Here is a 24,593-nt window from a genome sequence, read left to right as displayed (position 1 = left end):
CTTCTTTCCTGTGAGGGTGGCAGAGCCCTGGCACAGGCTGCCCAGAGAGGTGGTGGAGTCTCTGTCTCTGGAGACATTCCAAACCCGCCTGGAGGCGTTCCTGTGCCACCTGCTGTGGGTGACCCTGCTCTAGCAGGGGGTGGAACTGGATCATCTCCAGAGGTCCCTTCCAACCCCTGCCAGTCTGGGATTTTGTGATTCTTTGATATCCTTAGAAATTTTGGCTAGTGCTGGATGCGGCTGCCTGCACAAGCGCCTTGAGGGCTACGTTGTGGTTTGGATTATGGGTCCAAGGAATAAAGTAAGGCAATGGGTCCTTCATGCATGGTTCACTGAGTAAGCAGACTCGTAAGCAAAGCTGGGGCATGACCAAATAGATGTACAGCCAGCCATAGAACTACCTCTTCCTGGAGTTACTGGGTGGGGAATGGGCTCAGGACAATGAAAATGGAACATTATGGGCTCTGTTGTCCACCATGAACTAAAGTACCTCAGCCAGGATAGGCAAGGTGACTTTGTGCTGCTGTAGAGTGCAAACACCCCTGCCCAGCTTTCTCGCATGATGTCTAGCAAGTCTGCATTTATAATAGGATGTGAAACAGGTGAAATAATGAACATTAAAAGAAATAGCTTGGAAAGGAGGTGGAACGGCACTTTTCTTTCACAGGCACTTTGCTCGTCAGCCCTCAGTAAGGCGATGGGTGCTGCATTTATTCCCCAGCATCCAAAAGTCTTTCGGAAGAAGCTGTGAGCAGCTGCTTGGTGGGATGTTGGCAGTGCACGATGCTTTGGGGGCCAGCCTCGGGCATTGCTCCCCTCCCCAGGCTGGGGATGTGTGACAGCTGTACCCACGTGCCTTCCTCTGCTGGCATCATCGCTGAGAGGGTGTACAGCATCTCTGGGCTTTCTTCATGTTCTGTCCGTTCTCTTTGATGGAGGGGCCCAGGGGAGTCTTTGCTTGCATCCCCTTTTTTGAAGATACAGGCAGAATCGATGCAGCCCAGACAGTCTGTTCAGGGCACTGAAACGCGGTTGGGTTTCCACCCTTCTCAGTGCATGCAATCAGGCTTACCCATTTACTCGGGCTTTCTCCAGAAGGTTGCATTAAATGGAAAAAGAAAAGTACTCTTGGTGTGTATCTAGCTTATTTTAGCGTAACTATTTTTACTTCGTAAATTAATTTAGAACAGACACAGGAATAAACTGAACATGGACTGAAAGAGAAGGACTCACCCGAAGTGTCTTCAGCTCTTACGTGCTTGTCACTTGGAAAGGCCTGAGGAAATCCCAGGCAATTTTCAAGAGGATGAAATAGGTCAAGTAAATTCACTCTCTTCAGCATGAAGAATCACAAAAGAACTTGTGCGTTTCTGTACATGATTAAGTATCGAACTCAAAGCAGCACTTAAGCATAGGCTGGTCAGTTTGCATTTCCTAAATCCTGCTTCAGGGGGACTGAAGAAACTTTTAAATGCATCCCATGCAAAGAATCCTGAATTCAGTTTCTGAATCAGAATTTAAAATAGGAAGTAAAAAGCATGTAATTTATCTTAATTTAGTAGCTTTTGCATTCCATTTGCCTGAAATGTTAATGCTGACAACGAAATGTATAATAGAGGTTCTTTGCTCATTGAGCTATGAATTTGGCAGGTTGCACAAGCCTAGACCTATGATTAGGTTTTTAAGCAGGGGGACAGAACCGAGTCCTCCTGTCTGTTGACAGGAGTTGCTTTATGAGTGAGCCTTTTCCATAGCCCTCTTTCTTCCAGATTAATGTGCATCCCAGCCAGTTGTCCTGTGTTTTAGCAAAAGTAATCTAGGCAAGACTTCTTGCGTTCAGTGGGAGATAAAGAGGGTGCTGTGGAGCGCTGTGAATTTCTGTGATACGTAGCACTGTGCTGAGGCTGGAAATAGAAATGTAGGCAACAGAAACATCCACACAATTGCAAATTAAAATAAATTATAAAAGTGAGCTTGCTGGTGGAATCCCGGTGGTGTTGCAAGACTTCAGCTTTGCACAGTTGCAAGTGCAAAGGTTTTCACTAGTAACACGTGGACACAGAGAGGTGGTGGAGGCCCCATCCCTGGAGACATCCAAGGCCAGGCTGGATGAGGCTCTGAGCAACCTGATCTAGTTGAAGATGTCCCTGCTCCCTGCAGGGGGGTTGGACTAGGTGGCCTTTAGAGGTCCCTTCCAACCCAACACATTCTGTGATTCTATGATTTAACGATCTCAGGGACTGCCTATATCCTGCTCCGAGGAAGGTGGCCTTGGGCCACCCTGGCCAAGAGAGGAGATCCCCACGCAGCTCTCAGCAGGAGCGATGGGGAGCCAGTCAAACTCTAAATGCACGCCGTATAATACAGGAGAAAATAATGGGTAATATTAATATAAAAGAAACATCACTTTGGAAATGTGAATGAAAGCGCTGCAGCGATGTGGAAGGGTGCACGCACATTGCTTCTGATATGAAAAGAAGCAAAATGTTTTAACTCTGAAGCTCCTCGTGGCCCAGCTGTGTGACTGCCAGCACAAAAGGGGTTTTCCGCTGCTTCCTAGAAAGTTCAAGGTTTGGTCAAAATTACACATGCTACCAATTTCCCAGCTCACAGTTGTACATCCCTAGTAGCAGTGTAAATTCAATTTACTTGATAAGTGACTGAGATAAGGCCATCCTTTACATTCTACTCTTTGTATCGGTGCCATAAGCAGACCTCACCTCTTTTGTTTGTTTGTTTGAAAGAAGAATAAGTGACAAAAAAGGGAACGCGCTGTTGAATTATGGTAATACCATGTGTCATGTTAAAATTGGACTTTTTCCTTTTTATTCTCTCTCTAACTCACTAATGATATTATCATTTTGATTTCTGGTAGATATCCAGGGTTTGTATCTATAATAAACCATTCAACTTTAAAAAGGAATTTTACATCCCCATTTAACTTTCCTCCTACTTCATTGTTTTATTGAGATCTATTTATAGAAGTAAGAAAGACGTGTGCTGCAGGGATCAGTAAATACTCATCTCAGATTAAGTGATCTTACGCCTTACAGCTTTCTGCTCCTGCCCCGAGTGTTCCTCCCTCACGCAGACAGGGCAGCCCCACGCGTGCAGGCTGTCCTAATGATGTCCTTAAAGACCCTCCAGGTACCAGTGAAGCCTGTCTCACTGGGGATAATCCTCGTGGGAAATGATACTCAGTTTGAGGAATGTGCTTGGAGTGGCCCCACCGATATTAAAACGAATTGTAGTCTCCTTACAGGCTAAGAGCAAGTTGTGGGTGGAGGTAAAGGGGGACCGGAGCAATTCACATAGGCTCCCTCGGGTCACGGGTTTAGAGCATGGTTAGGGCTTGGGGTTGCATTTCTGCCCATTGGTGTGTCTCTGGGATCAGTGACTTTCTCAGCAAGGCGTTTGTTCGTTCCCGTGGTGGCTTTGCTGATGAGAGGTGCTGGCTCTTGAGCACCCTCTGCTCAGTGCTGGGCAGCAGGTGCTCCCAAGAGACCGGACTCTGGGAGAGGAGCACGCACCCATCAGGCTCTTTGCAGCCTTCAGGCCCTGGTTAGCTAAACCAACCTTTGGACAAGCTTCATGGAAAAAAAATGGCAAAACCACTGCTAACGGAGAAGAGCAGATGAAAGGTCAAAATGTGTTATCAGGATTTTGCTCAAACCTTTCCCGCCAAGCAGGCTGGTTCTGTTTGCGGCCCGTCTCTTGGAGACAAGGAAGCAGTGTTAAGCTAACTATCACCGGCAAAGCGAAAATCAGACAGGAGCCCTTCACCTGCTGGAAAAGGGTACAAATTCCTGACTACAAGCACTGCTTTGGTAGGACAGTAATACTACTGCTGAGAAAGATGGTTGCCTGTTAGTAAAGCCTGAGAGAGGGTGGCATTAGTTTCTCTCCAGATTTGGGGGAAATTTCTATTCATGTATTTCTGCCTTTTTATGTTTAACGTTAAATGTCTGGCAGTGTAGGTTTGACTGAAATTCTTCCCTCATGAGCATGAGGGTCATAGTTGATTATTTCTGTAGGTAGAGGTGCTGCAGTGGTGGCGATCCTGGTGGCTTTTGTTAGCCTCAAGTGAGCGCAGAGGTGGCATTAGCATCACAACCCAGGCTACTACTTGCCTCTGTAGAAGCAGTAGAGCATGTTTGTGCTCATAAAACTTTTTCAGGCCTATCTTCTGGTCGTGGGTGAGACAGAAACCCTGGCTTTATGGTCTAGTGCATGACACTAAGGCTTCATCTGCCTCTTCTTTCCTGTTTGTTTTAATTGACTACAAGGTTACTTTCTCTAAAGACATTATTTTTCTTGAGTGTTTGAGTTGTTGAGAGTTTTGAGTCTTGATTCCCAAAAGGGACATTGATGTCCCTAGCTCATCAGCAAGATTTATCAGGCTGAAGAAGACCACAGCAGTTAACAATAACAAGCTGAGTTCCTCGCAAGGGGACTGCCTTGGGATTTCAGGCACGGGCGCCTGGATTGGTTTGGTTTTGTCACCAGATGTCCGTGAAATGTTTTGCCTGGGACAGCGGCAGGTGATGATGGTGTGTGAAGTGTTTTGCACAGAAGATGGATTGAGCATCCCACCACATCCGTCCCCGGGGGCAAGGGAGCTGCCAGTGTGTCCTGTTCGAGGTTACTGCTCCTGTTCAGGCATCCCTGTGTGATTTCTTAGGGAAGGCCAGTGTTGGTAGCAGGCATGCTGCCAGCAGGGGCGGGACCCCATCCCCCTGTGTTCAAATGCACCCTTGGAAACACGTGGCTGAGCAAGAGAAGTCATTTAGCCAAATAGAAAGGCAGGAGGGAAAATAATTTATTTCTTCTGTCTTTTACTGGCGTTTGCTGGTTTTCCATCTGGGCTCGGGTTGTTCAGTGCTCTCGCAAGGTTTAAGTAAAGGTCGGCAGCTTGTTCAGGCACAGTCAGTAATTACATCCCTCTGTTTGCACTTGTGCTTGTTGTGGGCAGGGAGATCCTTCAAAGTTCAGCTCCTTTTTATCTTTGGCTTTAAACCAATATAAGGCCAGCACTGCTGTTTTATTAGAACAGTTAGATAAAACTAGACCTAATCCAGCCCTGAAGGTGCATTGCTGCTGTATTAGCACAGTAATTAGTCTGCTGACATATGGGGAATATATGGAATTTTTGTGGATTTGAACACTTCAAAAGCCCACGTTCTTCTGTTTGCCTCTGAAGAGCTTTGCTTCCTGAAACCGGTGCCTTTTCTTTCACAGTGCTGTCTGTTGGGATTCACTTCTTGCTGTCTGTTAGTTGTTATTATCGAAACGTGCAGGCATTTGAGAGACACTTCTCTTAAGAAACCAAAGAGATTTGTTTTAGTTTTCTTTTCCCTTCTGTGAGAGGGTTAGGGGAGTCAGTTCCTGTTTCCTCGAAGAGATTTTAATGTTAACGCATAGTTACAGAAGCTATTAACATTCAAGTGAACGTCTCTTATAGTTGTAACCCACATTTATTTTGTGGAATAATAAATATGAGGTTAAAGATATGGGCTTAAATATGCAGTGATTAGCATGGACAGCAGTGTCCTCGGTTTTGCAGCATAGACTGCTTTTGTGGCAGCCATAGGCTTTGACTGGCACACAGCTCTTTCTCTCTGCTTTTTTTTTTTTTTTAAAATCATGTGTAAATGCCAGGAGGGTGGTAGCGAGGTCCAAAGCCCACCTGCATCAGAAGAGCCCTGGCCATGGACCACAGCGGACTTTGAATCCAGTGCTGACACCAGGAGAGGTGATCCCTTGGCGTTCCCCGCAGCAAAATGTGACCAGCCCTGGGAATCCCACTGATGGAAAAGACAGAGTGAACCCACACCCAGGCCTCTGTTTTCTTTAGTGAGGTTGTTGTCCCTGGAGGAAATGAAATGTCTTCTTGTATAAGAATGTTGTGAGAAAGAATGGAAATTACTTCCTTTCTTAGTGGAAATAACCATCAAAGACTCCATCTTTCCAGTAATCTCTATCAGTCTCATGGGCTTCCACAGAAGAAAACAAGATATTAGACACAAAACCATTACTGGTTTTCATTTAAGTCTCAATTCTGTGAATGTCAATTTGGACTTTTAACCATATTTTTTTTCTCTGGAGCAAGCTAGTAAATGTTTTACAAAGCCGTATTTGTAGTCATTTGGGTTTCATTTTATTAATTAAGAATCTGTGAACAGCATCTGTTACTCTGTGTCCACAGCATCATCTCAGCCCCCTTTGGTGAACTGTTCTGCTGGCTTAAAAACATCTTTAAAGCTGACAAGAAGCAGTTAGGACAACAACTGTGACTGGATTTGTAATCCGGAGGATCCCTCTCTGTCTTGCTTTCCACTGCTCTGTCAGAGAGAAGATAAAGGAGGGGAGAAGAGAAAACATCACACTCATCTACTCCCTTGTGAACTGCTGTGGTGAAAAGGGTTGTTCTGCTCAAGCTGCTGCCTGGCAGAAGGGTGCAGAGAGCTCCCGGTGTTGTATAGGAGGGACCTGGTTCATAGAATCATAGAATCACAGAAGATTTAGAGTTGGAAGGGACCCTGAAGATCATCTAGTTCCAACCCCCCTGCCCTGGGCAGGGACACCTCCCACCAGACCAGGTTGCTCCAAGCCCCGTCCAGCCTGGCCTTGAACACCTCCAGGGATGGGGCTGAGGCCCCAGCGCTGGAGGCAGCACTGCAGGGGGGTCTCACAGAGCGGAGCAAAGGGGCAGAATCCCCCCCTCGCCCTGCTGCCCACACTGCTGGGGATGCAGCCCAGGATGTGGGGGTTTCTGGGCTGCCAGCACATGTTGCCGGCTCACGTTCTGCTTCTTATCCACCAACACCCCCAAGTCCTTCTCCTCAGGGCTGCTTTCAATCCATGCATTCAATCCTGGATTTGTGCTTGGAATTGCCCCCCACCCAGGTGCAGGACCTCGTACTTGGCCTGGTTGAACTTCATGAGGTTCACACGAGCCCACCTCTCAAGCCTGTCTGACCCCTCTGGATGGCATCCCTTCCCTCCAGCATGTCAACCACGCCACACAGCTTGGTGTCATCGTCAAACTTGCTGAGGGTGCACTCAATCACACTGACAATGTCGCCAACAAAGGTTTCAAACAGCACTGGTCCCAGTACCGACTCCTGAGTAATGCTTCATGGCTTGCTGGCTGGTGGTGGCTGATTCTTTCTTCTTAGTGGGGCAAAACCGGTTGCCGTAGTCACTGTTCAAACATCAAGCAAGAGGACCAAGTTTGCTCTGGTGACCAAAGTGTGATATGCAATAAGTTTGCAAGTTTTTGGAACAACACCACCTCCCTTTGGGAATTCACTGCCACATTAGTTAGAAAGGTTTATTTGACACAACTGGAAAATGCCTCTGAGGCTGGAGACCTCAGCTCACTAAATCAGCCTGATGTTTGTGGATAAAGAGTGTGTCAGGTGCAAGGCAAAAGCTCATGAAATGCTCTGCACTGGGGCTCAGAGAGCTGGGCAGCAGTAAAGCCAGACAGCAGTAGGCTTCGGAGCCTCTTGCGCTGGTGTAGTGAGGTCAGCTTTCTCTGACCAACTGACCTTAGTTCTTAAATTATGAACAGTTACAACTGCAGTGTTAGTCCTGTGGGTTGCTTTAGTCAAGTGGAGTTGAATGCCTCCTCCGTGCTTGCTCAAACAGCTGAACTCAAGCAAGGCCAGCATTCGTGTTTACCTGTGTTCAGGCGCCATGGGAATGCACAGTCGGCACATGGTAAGCACAGCACGTACTGATCAGGGTAACCCTATTGAAATCAGGGCCAGGGTGTGAACTGTGTCTGCAAGCAGGTATTTGTGCGTTTGGGACTGTGGCAGTAGCAATTTTGCAGTAATTCCCCATGAAGGAAGCCCCTCTGGGGTGTCTGAGACCCTCCACAAGTTTGCCCAAGTTGTGTAACAGACTTAGTTCCCTTTACGGCTGGATTGTGGGGTGGATCAGTGATAAATCTCATATTAAAGAATGTGTTATCATTCTATGATTCTATTATAAGTGCGAGGTGGAAGGAAGCAGTTGGGATGAGGGCAATGCTGCCCCTTCAGCAGTGCTGTAGGCTAGCAGGCAGCTGAATGAGTGTGCGTGGCAGCTCCTCCGAGGGCATCTCTCTTCCTACTGCTCTTAACGACAGGATTTTCCTGGATTGGCGGACAGACCCGTTGCGCTCTCTCTTCTGTGCTTTTTCAGTTTGAAATCCCACTTTGTTATGAGAGGTGAGGGACACTTTTCCATTCCAGCAGCTGCCTCCTCATTCCGTGTCATCAGTGCTGTGTTATCTCATGCTCATGCAGTGTTTTAGGCTGCCATCAGTGCTCTTGATTTGTATATTTGTCCTATCCCAGAACTAGGCTATTCTTCCCAAATGTACTTTGTGTGTGTGACCATGAAGATATCCCGAAACCTCATCTCGCTTCCCTTGGCTAAAGCAATAACACTACATTCAGTGATGACTACTTCATGAATGAACTGTTATTCATTTTGGAGTTTTATTTCAAAGGGCATGTGTTATAGAGGGCTCTAAAGCATAAAATTATCCATGCAAATGTAATCCCAGTGTAATGCCATTGATTGAGATTTCTTCTTTGTGTAACGACTGCTCTGTCCACCTCTCATCACTTCCCAAGTGTCTGCGGTTTGACCGAGACAAGGCATTAGAAAGGTGTCTTTAATGATAAAGAGTCAATGGCTTGATGGATTGAGTGAGGGATCAATTAGATCAATTAGATATTCACAAGTCCCTGGGCCCTGATGGGATGCACCTGAGAGTGCTAAGGGAGCTGGCGGAAGTCATTGCTGGGCCGCTCTCCATCATCTTTGAAAGGTCCTGGAGAACAGGCGAGGTACCTGAGGACTGGAGGAAAGCCAACGTAACTCCAGTCTTCAAAAAAGGCAAGAAGGAGGAGCCGGGGAACTACGTGCTGGTCAGCCTCACCTCCATCCCTGGAAAGATGATGGAACAGCTCGTTCTGGGCTTCATCTCAAAGCATGTGGAGGGAAAGAAAGCTATCAGAAGTACTCAACATGGATTCACCAAGGGGAAATCATGTCTGACTAATCTGATAGCCTTCTATGATGGCATGACTGGATGGATAGATGAGGGGAGGGCGGTAGATGTGGTCTACCTTGACTTAAGCAAGGCGTTCAACACGGTCTCCCACAGCAACCTCACAGGGAAGCTTAGGAAAAGTGGGCTTGATGAATGGACAGTAAGGTGGATAGATAACTGGTTGAAAGACAGAGCTCAGAGGGTAGTGATTAGGGGCACAAAGTCTAGTTGGAGGTCAGTGATGAGTGGTGTTCCCCAGGGGTCAGTACTGGGCCCAGTCCTCTTCAATATATTCATCAGTGACCTGGATGAGGGGACAGAGTGCACCCTCAGCACATTTGCTGATGACACAAAGCTGGGGGGGCGGGGGGTGGCTGACACACCAGAAGGCTGTGACACCATCCAGAGAGACCTGGACAGGATGGAGAGCTGGGTGGAGAGAAACCTTATGAAATTCAAGAAGGGCAAGCGTAGGGTGCTGCCCCTGGGGAGGAATAACCCCTGCACCAGGACAGGTTGGGGGTGACCTGCTGGAGAGCAGCTCTGTGGAAAGAGACCTGGGAGTCCTGGTGGACAACAGGATGCCCATGGGCCAGCAATGTGCCCTCGTGGCCAAGAAGGCCAATGGCATCCTGGGGGGCATCAAGAAGAGCGTGGCCAGCAGGGGGAGGGAGGTCATCCTCCCCCTCTGCTCTGCCCTGGGGAGGCCACATCTGGAGTGCTGTGTCCAGTGCTGGGCTCCCCAGTTCCAGAAGGACAGGGAACTGCTGGAGAGGGGACAGCAAAGGGCTACCAAGATGCTGAGGGGACTGGAACACCTCTCTCATGGAGAAAGGCTGAGGGATTTGGGTCTCTTCAGTCTGGAAAAGAGACGACTGAGGGGGGATCTCATCAACGCTTATAAATACTGAAAGGGTGGGTGTCAGGAGGATGGGGCCAGGCTCTTTTCAGTGGTGCCTGGGGACAGGACAAGAGGTAACGGGCACAAACTTGACCATGGGAAGTTCCACCTAAACATGGGGAGGAACTTCTTTCCTGTGAGGGCAGCAGAGCCCTGGCACAGGCTGCCCAGGGAGGTGGTGGAGTCTCCGTCTCTGGAGAGGAGAGTCTCTCCATTCCAAACCCGCCTGGAGGCGTTCCTGTGCCACCTGCTGTGGGTGACCCTGCTCTGGCAGGAGGTTGGACTGGATCATCTCCAGAGGTCCCTTCCAACCCCTGCCAGTCTGGGATTCTGTGATTCTATGGGGTGAAAGTTATTGCGGTCACAGGGATTTGGCACAGGCAAGGTGACAGGGGTTAACGTATCAGAGAGGAGGCAACCTCCTTGCCAAGGGTAAGCTGATAAACATGAGCATGTAGAGGGAAAGACAACCGAATCCTGGAACTATTACTCGGGCTAAGGAAACATATGCTATAATCACAGAAGGCATTTATGATCATTACTTTTCAGAAGAAATTCTTTCACTGGATTACTGGTAAACGGTTTTATGGTAATGACAAATTTCAGATGTTTTCTGCAGAATCCTGAAAACACTTAGCTGGGAATGGGAAAAATGCCCTGGTTAATCTTTTTAGCATGCTAATGCTTCTGTTCAGAAACTCCGAGTCCCATAGGATTAGGTCCAGGACCTGTGCTGTTCGCAGCAACCCCCAAAAAGCAATCCAGACACAACAGTGGCCTCGGCATTGGCTATTTCTCGGGCGAAGGAGCTAAGAAAGGGACTGGCCAGCCCCACGGACGATCTGCGGAGTGAGTGCTCCCAGCCAGCCAGGCAGCCAGGGGGTGGGAAGGGGAGAACAAAAGACATTTTGCTCCTCTCTGACTGCTGGGATGTGCGGGTTTTTTCCTTTCTTAGAAAGGACAGAGAGGAATTTGAAAAGAAACGGAGAAAGATAATCAAAGGCATAAAATGAGTATGACACAAGGAGAGAGTAAATAGAATAGCATTCTTCAGTTCCAAAAGAGATATCAGACAGTAGGGATGATAAAGGTCTGTAAAATCACTGGGAAGGTGGAAAAGGTGACCAGAGAGTGATTATTCACTGTTTCTCGCAGCAGAGGAACTGAGGGGAGTCAAAGGAAATTTAAAATGAGCAAGAAATACTTTGTTCACATGATGAACAGGTAGGTTGTGGAACTCAATGCCGCTGAGCATTGTGGAGTTATGAATGAGATCAAGAACTCACAGAAGATAGGTCTCTCCGAGGTTATTTTCAAAACAAGGTGTGGATGCAACTTCTTGCTACGGAATTTGCTAAGCTGTAATGCTGACAGCTGCCCTGTTTTGTACCATGGCCCTAAAATTCTGGTACCCACCAAAGACAAGAGACAGGGATAGGTGAACCCAGGATGGTCTAACTAGATCTGGCCCACCACGGCTTTTCCATGTTCTCACGTACGCATAGGTTGTGGTATTCCAAAATATGTGGTTGCTTTTGTTGGTTTTGGCTGTGCCTAGACAGATCTCTTTGGAAGGTTTCGGGTCTGTCCTGGTGGGGGACCGAGCTCCACAGGTCAAGGGAAAAAAGTTTGGATCTCAGTATGCATGAAAAATATTCAGGTGAGATCCAGTACTTTGGCATGAGTCCTGTGTTCCGTCTTCTTTCTGTCCCCACAGAAAATGCTGTGCCATCGGGATACAAGAGAAACTGCCTTGGCAAGTGCAGTGATTCCCGAGGCTTATTACTCTGCTTAGTGCTTAGGAGTAGCTGGAAGCGGTGCTCTAGTTATTAGCATAATTGAATCATTTAAAGTTTCCTTCCTTTCAGCCAAAAGGTTTGTAGCTGGGGTTCTGCTTTCAGACTGTCGGGCCAATCTGATTACCTGTTTAGTGACGCCTTTTCTACTCTCACGTGGTCTGCTGTCCCCGTTTTTAGCCCTGTGTTCAAGGCAGAGGGATTGGAAGCAGGCAGATGCTGCAGCCTGTTCATTTGACTATGTAGTTGCCTCCTCCGGGCATTCAAGCGGGACTGCCTTTGTGGGACTTCTCACCCTCACGCTGCCTGCGGATGAAGTGCCAGGGCGGGCAGGGCTTGCAGAGACCGCTCTCTGCTTGCACCCAGATGGTCGATAAGGACCCAGAAGGCCAGGAGCTTTTTTTCCACATGTCTGTGATGGCATGGCAAAAGTGGCCATTTTTCTATGAGGATTATTTTAATGCTTTTAAGAAACTTACTTCTGAACCTTCATAGCTATAATTCTTTTGCATTTTGATAATTTTCCTCTTTAAAGTTTGCTACTATCTACCTTATGTCAGTGATTTCAAAGCTCCCCCCCAAGACTGGCAGGTGTGGAGCGGCTGGCTGGAACAGAGCAGGCTAACGACTGCCTTTTCTACACAAATCGCAATTAATGCCAGAAAAAGAACTTGATAAAGGAGTTATGCTGCATTCGCTGTGTCAGCCGCAGTTCTTCCTGGTGGAGGTTGTTCATACTCGGGATCTGCGCTCCCAGGAGTATCGTTAGACGAGGTTTTCCCTTCCATCTGGGAGCAGTGGCTTCTCTTTCAAACAGCTTTGGTCAGCGGGCTGAATGCGTGCAGGACCTGCATGGTCTCTGCTGGCTCTTTGGAGCCCCGTGCACCAGGTAACCGTCTCTTTTTTGGTCTCGTTCTTCTAGGGATATCTATGCCCATTCCGGTCATTGGTTTGCAGGATGACTCCAGGGTGTTCGTAAACGGGACCTGTGTCCTCAACGACGAGAACTTCGTCCTCATTGGGTCCTTCATGGCGTTCTTCATCCCTCTCATCATCATGGTGATCACGTATTGCCTGACCGTCCAGGTGCTGCAGAGACAGGCAACGGTGTTCATGTGTGGAGAGGTGCCCAAGCAGAGGAGGAGCAGCGTAAACTGCCTCAAGAAGGAAAACAACACAGAGAACATTTCGATGCTTCACAATCACGAGGGGGCATCTCACTTGAACTCTCCTGTTAATAAGGAGGCAGTGCTGTTTCGGAAAGGAACTATGCAGTCCATCAACAATGAGCGAAGAGCCTCTAAGGTCCTGGGCATCGTCTTCTTTTTGTTCCTCATCATGTGGTGCCCATTTTTCATCACTAACGTCATGTCTGTCCTTTGCAAGGAAGCCTGCGATAAAGACCTCTTGATCGAACTCCTCGATGTCTTTGTTTGGGTGGGGTATGTTTGCTCTGGGATTAATCCCCTCGTATACACACTCTTCAATAAAACATACCGCAGGGCTTTTTCCAATTACATCCGTTGCCAATACAAGCCCAGTAAAAAATCGGCGCTGCGGCAGAATCAGTGTCTGAATGTTGCTTCAACAGCTTTATATGGGAAAGATCTGACTTTAACTAGTTATCGAAACGGCAACGAACTCAACAGCATGGAACTAGACGAAGTTGAGGAGGGCCTTGAAATGCAACCAGGGACTTCAGAGCTCTCCATAAACAGCTGCAATGTTGTAAGCGAAAGAGTGAGCTGTGTGTAAAGGTGGCTCACAGAGCCTTTTGCTACGGTGCATCTGTAGCCAAAATATATTGTGTAAAAATGTAAGTGTTGGTCAAAGGACGATGTAAATATTGCATTCTGAACAAAGCTTTCTTTTTTTTTAAAGAAAAAAAAAAAGAGTTGTCTTTACAGTCCAGTACTTAAAATCATATATATTAATATACTGCAGTGAAGTTTAAGGTTCTATATTTACTGTTAATACTAGATCAGAACTATTAGTTACTTTGCATATGTCATGGACAAAATGTTTGAATTCTTCTTCCAGTGCATGAACAAAAATGCTGAATATTTATCTCAGGTGGCATTTGCTGGAGTCCAGAATGGCACGTTAATAGTTATATATCAAATACATGCTATTAGACTTGGTCAGTATAACTTTCTTTTTCAAGTTGACAGTAAATATATACTTTAAATCCTCACCCCTATTTGTGCCGTGTAAAGACTGTACAGGGACCTGGCAGGGAGACATGACGAAAGCATAGCGGCTGTGCAGGCACCTGGCCAGACATGTCCTGTTACGGGTAGTGGCTTGCTGCCATAGCGGGGCAATCTTGCACTTCAAGGGACCTCTGTTCAATTTTGACTCCCTCTCCAATCCTGCCACTTTCTTTCCCTTCCCCAGGAGGCTGCAGCTTCCCTAAGGAAGGCGGGGAATGCAGTTCTGGTGTGCTTTTGCGATCCTGGCTGGGATCGCTTGCACACTTGGAGAAGAAGCAGGAGAAACAGAGCTCCCCCCAGTTATCTGCTTCAGCCATTCTATAAATGGAGTGCCTCAGATTTATAAAAAGCCCTCCTTTGGTCTGACAGGTGATCACCAGCTCTGGGATGGAGCGAGCCGTGCCTTCACGGATTGCTTGGATGATCAGGCACTGCCTTCACGGATTGCTTGGATGATCAGGGTCTTCGGCTGACCCGGAGAAGAGCGCTCTGGCTTTGTATGAGCTCTTGTCTTCTCGGTCCTCACATCTATTTAGTCCTTAGCTTGTTTAGCGTTTGCTTTTATTTTTTTTAGCATCCTGGGCCTTGCAGCGCTGGTGACAAAACAGTGCTTCGGTGCAGAGCTGAAGCTGCTGCGCGTGTGGTGCTGGCCGGGGTCAGGCCGTGCAGTGCAGCGTCCCCCACCACGGGGGATGCTGAGGAGAGGGGCACAGACGAGGGTCCCTGCTCCTTCCTCCTGTCTCGGGCGGGGGTGGGCGGAGCGGGACAGAGAATGTGACCGGAATCATCTGCTGGCGACGTGGTTCAAAAGCAGATGACAAGCAGGGACAGGAAGGAAGCAGACCTGGAGCTAGTCTACACGGAAGATTAATCTGGATTAATTTTTAAATTTGATTTATTCCCTTTCACTCCCAAAGTAAATTATAGTATAGCGTATTAATGCCACTTACATCTGAATGAAAGCATCCACATTGGGATTTAATGCAGTTTAAGTAATCTGCTTTTAGTTCACACCATGTATAATTTGAATTAGTTTCCCTCCGTGTTCCTGTGTAGACAAACCCTCTAAGGCATCGTGTCCTTCTGGCGCTGTGCCTCTGGGCTGATGCCTCTCATGCAGTTTTCCTTGTGTAGGGTATTGTCTAATGCCAGATATCACCCGTAAGGTTTTTACATTCTTCGTCAACTAATACACAAATGCCGCAGCGCCCATCTAACATGGATGGTTTTAGCATTGCTGACAGCCTCTGACTATGAAAATCCTCAGAACAGAAAAGTTTACACCAGGCATGGATAGATTGCATTTCACTGACACGAACTGCTTGTACTCTGAGCTTGCTGCGTTCTTCCCACCAAAATTAACTTGTAGCAGAAATGGAAAATTCTGCCGGTGTTTTAGGGTACCCGTTGTGCTGTCGCGTTGCTGTGTACAGCAACACCCTCGCTGAGGCCTCTACCGAAACACAGCCTCGGGTTACATCTGCTGCTGGGCTGCTCCCAGCTTGAAGCGTTGAAGTTGATGGTCCCACTGTCTCCCTCACCCTCCTGGGATAAATCCATGGTACTTCCATGCAGGCAGGTGAGGTATCCCTGTGCGGACCGCAGCTTACTGCTTGCAGAAGGCAGCAGGGATGCAGCATGTGCCAGCCCGCTGATACCACCATGGGCTCGGATGCTCGGGAATCCACTCGCCTCTCCAAATGATCTGGTACCCAGTAGGAAAAAGACTGCCCAGAGACACAAGCTTGTGCCTTCAGCGACTGCCCTTTGCTCTGAGTCAGATTTGACTCTCTCAAACAGTACAGAAAAATCAACCAGATCATATTGCTTTTTAAGTTGGTTTTTTTTGTTTTTTTTCTTCCTTGGGTGAATTTGTAGCACATCTTTTTCAAACATGTATATGTGTGTGTGTATATATATGTGTGTGTACGTATATATATACATATATATATATTGAAAAGCCAGCCACAGACTTTGAAAGCATTTAGCAATAAGTTGAATTACAGTAGCTTCTCGCACATGTGTGAATAGGTCATGTGTGAATAGCCCATTTTCCACAGCATCCTCCAACTCGGTGTAAGTCCACACACAGGCATCGTCTTCGCATAGGAGCCTTCCAGTCTCACCCTTGCCGGTTCTATTGTACGGGCAAAAAGGGAACCTACTCTATTTGGGTGTAAATAATGGGAATTGAACTGAGAATTTACAGAATTTTTATAAATGTTTTTAAAAAATTCAGCACCAGAACTGTAAATACGTCGAGCATTGCGACTCAGCTGGACCCGCGCTGATGTGTGTCACTTGTTTAGATAAGCAGACAAGGGGACTGCCTTACGGCGCCTGCGCTCTCTCCCGGCCGTTTCTGCGAGTGGTTAAATACTGTCACTTCCCCACCTTCCTTTGGGTCATTCACATCAGGGTTTTGTGATGCTGCTATTAATTTATTAAAGAAAGTTTGTTGGTTTAATCACTCTTAATTTTTTTTCATGGTCTATCAGAAAATAAATAAAGGAACGTGCCCTCTCTTCCTTTCATCTGTCCCCAGTTAAAATCTTTCCTGAGTGAAAAATATGTCCTGACCAAAAACCAAAACAACAACAAAAAAATGAGGATAAGGATGAAGATAACTTTCATTTTTACTCCCACACTTGAAGCATGGCCCACAGTTGCTTAATCACAGGAATTAGTGTCAACAAATATCCGAACCCTTCCAACCCCAAAACTTGTTAAATACGCTGGCAGTGATACACTATTCCCCCTCTTCTCCTTGCTCCCTCCAGGAATAATGGTGAAAAATGACATTTTTTTTTTAAATTACCTCCATTGGAAGCATGGATTTAGTTCTCTGCAGCTTAACCAAAGTTAAGGTTGTCCCCACAGCGGCTTTGCTTCTCCTGAGCTGCAGTCATTAGCCGTGGCGGTGCCTCCAGAAGCCCTGCCCTGGGGCTGCTGCCGGGAGTATTCGCTGCAGGTTTTGTGTGAGTCCTCAAGCCTCGGCTCAGGTATGGTTCTGTCTTACGAATAGTGTGCGTGGCGGCGTTTTGGTTTGAGTTTGGACCCAACAAGTGAAAACGGTTCCTTGGAAACAGTGCTGTAGGCTGAAATGTGTTGGTTGCTTTGTTTCCCGAAGCAGACGGAGATGGCAGGCTGCCTGCGAGGCTGAGCGTGCACGAGGAGGCTCCAACCCAGCAAACAGACCACCTCGTTCGACCACTCCCTGTGCTTTGGGGAGTCCACTCATGGGGTCAGCCCCTGAACTAGCACCTTCCTCAGCTGTAGGGGCTTGCGGCCTTCCCCACCAGAGGCCAGAAGCAAGGCTGGCCACGTTTGCTCAGGCATAAAGCCTTATGGCTGAGCAACCTGGCTTCCAGACCTGAGCTGGCTCAGCTACATCTGTGACACGTTGCCCCGCACAGCCAAGTCTGGGGTGTAGCGTCCATGGAGTCAGCCGTGGTGACCTCTGGGAGCCTCAAAGGCCGTCCTTTGAGGACAAGAGCCTGCTCCTTCAGTCCTGTGCTCGCTGAAGATAAGAGCAGCTACCCAGAGGCATTTGGGAGGCGATACGGTCCAAAGCCAATGCTGAGGAGCCTCAAGGCATCCCACCTCAGCATGGCTCTCCTTGTCTTAATGACTTGTGAGTCAGCAAGAGTTTTCACCTGAGTGATAATTTAAAGATGCTCATGTCCGGCGAGGTGTGAGTAGGCAGCCAGAGCAGTGTGGTCAGTGCCTTTTCCTCTGTAGAGACACCCATGTCAACCATCAGTGCCTTTCTTCTGGGCAGCACTACCGACATGGAGCCCGGCCGGTGCTCTTCCCTTCCAAGTCAGGAGGCTGACTGCAGTCATCTGATGTGCTGGAGCCACGAGGGCCCTGCATATGGAGACCCAAATCCCAAAGGAAAAACAGATTTTTTTTAAAGAAAGCAAGCAAACCCCAAGCAGCTTTTCTGAAATAAGCTTTGAGCTAACGAAGGGTGTCTGTATTCTTGCAGACAAATTATGCTGATCTGGCATTCCAAAAGCAGCGTCCGTCATGTGATAAAGATGCAGATGTCTCTTGGATGGGTTTCCTCCCTGGGTCACGGTATCATTAGGGTAGCTCCCTGCCAAGCCAAGAACTGCTTGCCTTTGTCTCCCATTTCAGACTGGGGCGGAAAAAGCATCGGAAGTTTTTTCCTGGGAAAAAAGGTACAAAGACCACCAAGGTGGTGCAGCACAAGAACAGAGATGGACAGATGTGTGTACACACGAGCACACGCATCCCAGAGCCCCCAGAGAGCAAGAGGAGGTGTCAACATGCTTCAGTCTTGCTTCCCTTGAAAAAATGGGAATAGCTGAACAGCTGGGGAGGAAACCTGTGATGGAGAGATCAAATACGGCTGTAGGTGTCACCGTGAAATGTGGGCTGTTCTAGCGACAATGTCATGGTGGGGGTGCATGTACCAAAAAATGCTTTTATTTTTTTCATTTTTAACTATGGAGTTCTTATTGACTCTTCTGCCTCACCCTCATTTTTCTTTAAGTCTCAGGTCTTTTACTTGTTTGCTTTTGTCCACGCTGAAACTTGTGCTCTGAAGCTGTCAGAAGTCGACAAAATGTCTAAGAAGTGATGCATCATTCCCTCTCGGCTGCGCAGGGAGGCTGCCATCCCATAACGACACGGAGATGGAGAGTCTTCAGGTGAGTGATTTTAGACCTATATGAGACAGACAATCAATGCAGCAAGGCACGCTTGCCAATTAAGGTACCACAGCGGAAGATGTTTAACGAAGAGTCAACAGTATGAGCTATGCACTGAAAAATTTTGCTTAAAACTGTCCTAAATCCGGGATTCTGCTGGCGGCAGGGGGACGTGTCGGTACATGGGGAGGGCGTCTGGCAGTTTCCCCCAGCAGTTTCCTGGGCCATCGGCGGCTGCTCTGTTGCTCCAGTGGGCTACCAACACTCAGGTGTGAGGGGACGTGGGAAACGAATCATGTGGCATCACACAGGGGCATGCTAAATACACTCCGCTGAACTTCCCTGGGCTTGAATCGTAATTAGTTCAACAAATTGGATAAATTAATGTTTAATTAAAATACAGCCTGATTATCCAATGTATGCTTTTAATAGGATCTAATTGTGGCATTTTGAGTTACTTAAATTGCCGATACACTAAAAATGATCTGTAGGCTGTCCCTGTTTGACTGCTGCCTGGTTGCTTTTGTTAAAATTGTGAGCGGTTTTACGTTTGTGCGTGCTGCTGATGTTCGTGTCCCCTCCTGCAGAGGAACAGGCGGGTGCTGGCGATGGGTGCTCATCAATGCCACTGAAGATTTTAACCAGGGTCCTTTTCCCTGGCTGAAGGCTGTAACAGCTCTTCCGCGACTTTTTGGGGAGTAAGACTTCGGTGCCGCTCCTGCGGAGCCCACGCTTCCCAAAGATGATGATGCTGCTCAAAGCAACAGGTAAATGCAAATGCCCAGCAGAGCTCGCAGCCATGCTGAGGGCTCCTCCCCTGTAGGCACCAACAGTTCGTGTCCCAGAGTGTCTTCAGAGAGGATCCACAGGTCACAGTGACTCACGCCTGAGCCACAGCAACGTTTAGCCCCCTCAGCTAAGCACTCCCCCTTCTTTTTGCAGTGCAGCCACAAGGCTGGCACACAAGTGGGCTGAACCTCGCAGGAGCGTTCGGTCCATCTTGCACCTTTCCCAGGTGTTGCTGAAGAGAAAACGGCCTGCACCCTTTGCCAGGCTGTCCTACCGTGGCATTTAGCAAAGTGGTGGGATGCGTTCTTGCAACAAAGCCGGTGATGCAGCAAACCATGGTGAACAAACGGTGGTTTTCCTTAGCCAGGCCTTTACTCCTCAAGGGTAAATGAATGTGATTGGTTGCCTCTTGCGCTGTAGTTAGTTGGCACTTCTGCTTTAAAAAATAGATGGGACATTGCGTTGGGCCTGAGCAGCAGCCCCGGTAACAGGCACGGTGTGGGGGACACAAGTCCAGGCAGGAGCTCAGCTCTGGAGCCCTCAGCACAAGAAGGACATGGACCTGTTGGAGCGGGGCCAGGGGAGGCCACGAAGATGATCCGAGGGCTGGAGCCCCTCTGCTGTGAGGACAGGCTGAGAGAGTTGGGGGGGTTCAGCCTGGAGAAGAGAAGGCTCCGGGGAGGCCTTCCAGCCCCTTCCAGTCCCTCAAGGGGGCCTGCAGGAAGGATGGGGAGGGACTCTGGATCAGGGAGTGCAATGATAGGACACGGGGTAATGGCCACAAACTGGAAGAGGGGAGATTTACATTAGATATCAGGAGGAAATTCTTTGCTGTGAGGGTGGTGAGCCCCTGGGCCAGGTTGCCCAGAGAAGCTGTGGCTGCCCCATCCCTGGAGGTGTTCAAGGCCAGGCTGGATGGGGCTTGGAGCAACCTGGTCTGGTGGGAGGTGTCCCTGCCCAGGGCAGGGGGATGGAACTAGATGATCTTTAAGGTCCCTTCCAACCCGAACCATTCTGTGATTCTATGATTCTATGATTCTATAAAGAGAATGAGAAGCGAGTAGAAAGCTTGGCTTGTTCCTCCTAGCACCCAAAGATGGGTGAAGAAAGCTCTCCATCAGGACATCAGGGAGTGCTTGTTCTGACTGAGGAGGGAGAGGAGCCATTTGGGCTAGAGGAGAACATTGGCATACAAAAAGGGCTAGAAATAAACTAGGAATTAGAAGCAGGTTTCTAACAAGTGGAGTATTCCAGGTCTGGAATGGCACTTTCTGGTGAGGCAGCAATACCACCAACCGAAAAGCCTGTTGAGGGCTCAGCTCTCGCGTTCCCCAGGAGCGTGTGCCACAGGGGTGCAGCGAGAGGGCCGTGCTCAGCCCCTGCCCCGTGCCAGGGCCAGCCGTCTGCGCAGCGGCACTTCCCACCTCGCCGGCACGGCCCAGGGTGTGGGAGGAACAAACATCTTGAAGCAAGAACGCTATTTGTATGCTACGGTCCTTCCAAGTCCTAGCAAAGCCATGAAAAATGCCACAATTTTGGAGGAAGGGAGGTGAGGCCCTGCCAAGTCAGTGCATCTCTCACAAGTAGGACATGAAGTCAAGGGATCATGATGGCCGCGTGTTCCCAGCCCTCAGCCAGCCCCAAATTGTATAAAGTAATATTTCATTTGCATTCTCAGAAGCATCCAGAATCAACAAGCTTGTCTAGCCCTTACAGCACACACTCACTTAAGTAAGTTTTATTTAGCCACAACAGCATTTTCATGGATATTGAGTATTATTGGAGCCAGTCGCAGTCTGCTCTGGAGAGCCACGGCGTTGAGGTAATGTCCTGTGGGGCTGCCATTAGCTGGTGTAACTGAGAAAATGCTGGAGAGCAGCTTTAAGGGCTGAGAGACTGCTTTGTGCTTGCCCTGTCTGACTTTTTTAATGCTTTTCTTTGTTGCTGCATTTCCAACTGTGCAGCCGGGAACTTCATGCTTTTTGCTTCAGTAAAATAAATTGTGTTGTTGGCATTTAAGCTCTCTTTTGTTAAAAGTGGACTCAGCTGAACCTGGCAGGCGGCAAGGTTATTGTTTTCTCAGGGTGGGTGTTTCTAAGTAAATTGGCAGCATGGGCACAAATTTCTGGGCAGCTACCAGCCAAGACCAATTTGAGAGTCCCAAAGGTTGGGACATACTTCCAGTTCAAGAGTTAAGAGCTGGAACATCTTCAGATAAAAGGCAAGGACTATCCTCTCCTGGGCTCTCTCTCGGTGGCACAGTGGCTCTCCCAGGCTCCTTGGCTCCGCGGTCAGGCCCTGGGAGGGTGCGAAGGGTGTTCGGGTGCCTAGAGGCAGGATGGGAACCTGCATTTGTTGCCTCTGGTTTCTTCTCCTGCGTGAATTTGCTGCAGCCCTTCCATGGAGAAAGCTGTATGCACCAGATGGCTTAACACACTCTGCATCTGTTCGCTGTTACTGAGGTTGCACTTGTGTGCAGGGAGGGGCGCTTGGGAAGGGGAGCTCGGGGAGGGGAGCTCGACGTGTCCAAGGGCAGTGAGGCTGCAGTCCTTGTGGAGATGAGGTTTTGCACAATCAGGCTGGCAGAAAAGGCTTGCTCTGGACTGCGACAGCACTTGGTACGCAGGTGGATCGACAGCAGAGCCAAAGGAGGACGGAGCTGGGGACGGTTGGACACTTACAGCGGCACACATTCACACGGGGCACTTGGCATCTTCAGTTTCATAGAATCACAGAATATGTTGGGTTGGAAGGGACCTCTAAAGGCCATCTAGTCCAACCCCCCTGCAGGGAGCAGGGACATCTTCAACTAGATCAGGTTGCTCAGAGCCTCATCCAGCCTGGCCTTGAATGTCTCCAGGGATGGGGCCTCCACCACCTCTCGGGGCAACCTCTTCCAGTGTCTCACCACCTTCAATGTAAAGAACTTCTTCCTAATGTCTCATCTAAACCTGCCCTGCTCTAGTTTAAAACCACTGCCCCTTGTCCTATCGCTACATGCCCTTCCCAACAGCCCCTCCCCATCCTTCCTGTAGGCCCCCTTCAGGGACTGGAAGGGGCTGGAAGGTCTCCCTGGAGCCTTCTCTTCTCCAGGCTGAACCCCCCCAACTCTCTCAGCCTGTCCTCACAGCAGAGGGGCTCCAGCCCTCGGATCCCCTTCGTGGCCTCCTCTGGCCCCGCTCCAACAGGTCCATGTCCTTCTTGTGCTGAGGGCTCCAGAGCTGGACACAGTACTCCAGGTGGGTCTCATGAGAGCAGAGTAGAGGGGGAGTTTATCTAGCATAAGTTCCAGTGCAACCTTTCTTTCCAAATGTGGGCAGAGAGGTAGCTCTTCAGTACTCTGAGCCTGACCCTGTTCCTGGGTGGTAAAGGACTGATGTGTTTATGGCTTTTAGCCTTGAAATCTAGAGCTTTCTCTCCCAAGAACATCATGTTTCTGTTTGGTATGCATGTTTTCACCACCACTGCATGAATTCCAGTGAAGAACATTCTGCTACCCTTCATTTGTTTTTAAATCATAAAGATATGTATAAAAGTAAATTCTATTAAAAGAACGTGGTCTCTGGTTTGTAAAAAAAAACCCTGATGTTTATTACTTGGGGGTTTTTTCCTAAATGAAAATGACTCCTGCAAGACCCTGGTGCTTTGGTGAGGTGGGACCTCCAAGCACACCAAAGGTGTGACATGCCTTTACCACCTCCATTCACAGCTTCCCAGGCACAGAAAGAAAAAACATAGCTTACAGATAATCACCGATGACCAATGGCTCAAATCCCCCCACTGCAGCTTCAGGCACTTGGGGGTGACCTTTCACGCCTTCCAGCAAAGCCAGGGCAGTGCAGCCTAATTGAGTGTCCCAGAGAGAGCAGAGGTGCCGCGCAGGCTCCCCGTGCTGCCGGAGATGGGTGCGGGCATTGGCGGGGACCGCAGCGGGGCTGCCACCACGCCTCTCGCACCACCGTGCTTAAGGATGCGCCTGCGCTCAGCTCTGGGTGGAGTGGGACCTGCTTAAACACGGAGGTTGTTTCCAGGGCAGAGCCATCAGAAAAGGAAATGTCAAGGCCATGTTTAGGATGTTAGGACAAGAGGAAACAGCCTCAAATTGCACCAGGGAAGGTTTAGATTGGATGTTAGGAAGAATTTCATCACCAAAAGGAACAGGCTGCCCAGGGAAGTGGTGGAATCACCACCCCTGGAGGTATTTAAAAGATGTGTAGACGTGGTGCTGAGGGTTAGTGGTGGACTTGGCAGTGCTGGGTTAATGGTTGGACTTGATGGTCTTAAAGGTCTTTTCCAACCTAAACCGTTCTATGATTTTTAAATTAGTTTTCTTTTTTTTCGAAATGCGTCTGGTGGCGTGACGCTTGCTGAAATGGCATTTTATTTCCTGCGCAGAGCAGTCCCGTGGTACGTCTGGACAGGGATCTGGCATAGGAGGCCATCAGCCCAGCGTGGCAGGGAGGCACATACTCGGTTTTGGTGCGAGCCTTGTGGTGGCCGTCATTTCTCAGCTGCTTGTTTTATCTCACTGCTCTCTGGGATGAGGATCCTGACACAGACGGTTTGCAGAGCCGTTTCAGCTGTTCAGAGAGCTCAGCCACAATATGTTGCCTCAAATTGTTTTGTTAAGCACATGCATCAGCTGTACTTGTTTGCCTTGAAGCTATGAGAACCACAGACCCCCCCTGAGAAAATTCAGCTTCTACATAGACATAAAGAGCTCGACAGCGATCTCAGATGTACCCTGCCGCATGGTGAGCTGCAAACCTGCCGTGGCTCATGAAGCTCTTTAGATTTTAGATTATATCATTAGTGACTGTACTCCCAAAGCCTCGGCAGCTGGAAGCTGAAGCCAGAAGGGCTCTGACACTTTATGTCCTTTCAAGATCTAGGTATTCCCTAGAGCTGCAGTGGCTTGGGGATGGGTGCTGAGGCCTGCGGAGGCTCCGGGATGGGTGCTGAGACCCATGGTGGCTTGGGGATTGCGGGAGCTCATGGCAGAGTGAAGCCGGGACATAAAACGGCCGAGCTGAAGGAGTATTTTTGTGGGTTCTCAGTGGCAGGAGCGTGGGAGGGAGGGCAGGGGCAGGGGCTGGTTTTGGCTGGCACGCACCATGGGAGACGTGGCTCTGGTCAGTGCGGCAGCACTTGGCCCACGGTCAG

At 48.7% G+C, this 24,593-nt stretch overlaps 1 protein-coding gene across 2 annotated transcripts in view; it reads left to right on the top strand.

Moving 5' to 3' along the window:
* Positions 1–16,417, top strand: part of HTR2C (5-hydroxytryptamine receptor 2C) — a 103,400-nt gene extending 86,983 nt beyond the window's left edge. For both annotated transcript variants that reach the window (XM_054215353.1, XM_054215352.1), the window contains one exon: positions 12,672–16,417. In XM_054215353.1, the coding sequence (XP_054071328.1) occupies positions 12,672–13,504 (833 nt within the window). In that variant the 3' untranslated portion in view covers positions 13,505–16,417. The remainder of the gene's footprint in view (positions 1–12,671) is intronic.
* The last annotated feature ends 8,176 nt before the right edge of the window (positions 16,418–24,593 follow it).

Source organism: Rissa tridactyla, chromosome 9 (genome assembly GCF_028500815.1).
Source record: "Rissa tridactyla isolate bRisTri1 chromosome 9, bRisTri1.patW.cur.20221130, whole genome shotgun sequence".
Classification (NCBI taxonomy): domain Eukaryota; kingdom Metazoa; phylum Chordata; class Aves; order Charadriiformes; family Laridae; genus Rissa; species Rissa tridactyla.
This window is presented reverse-complemented; position numbering and strand designations above follow the sequence as displayed.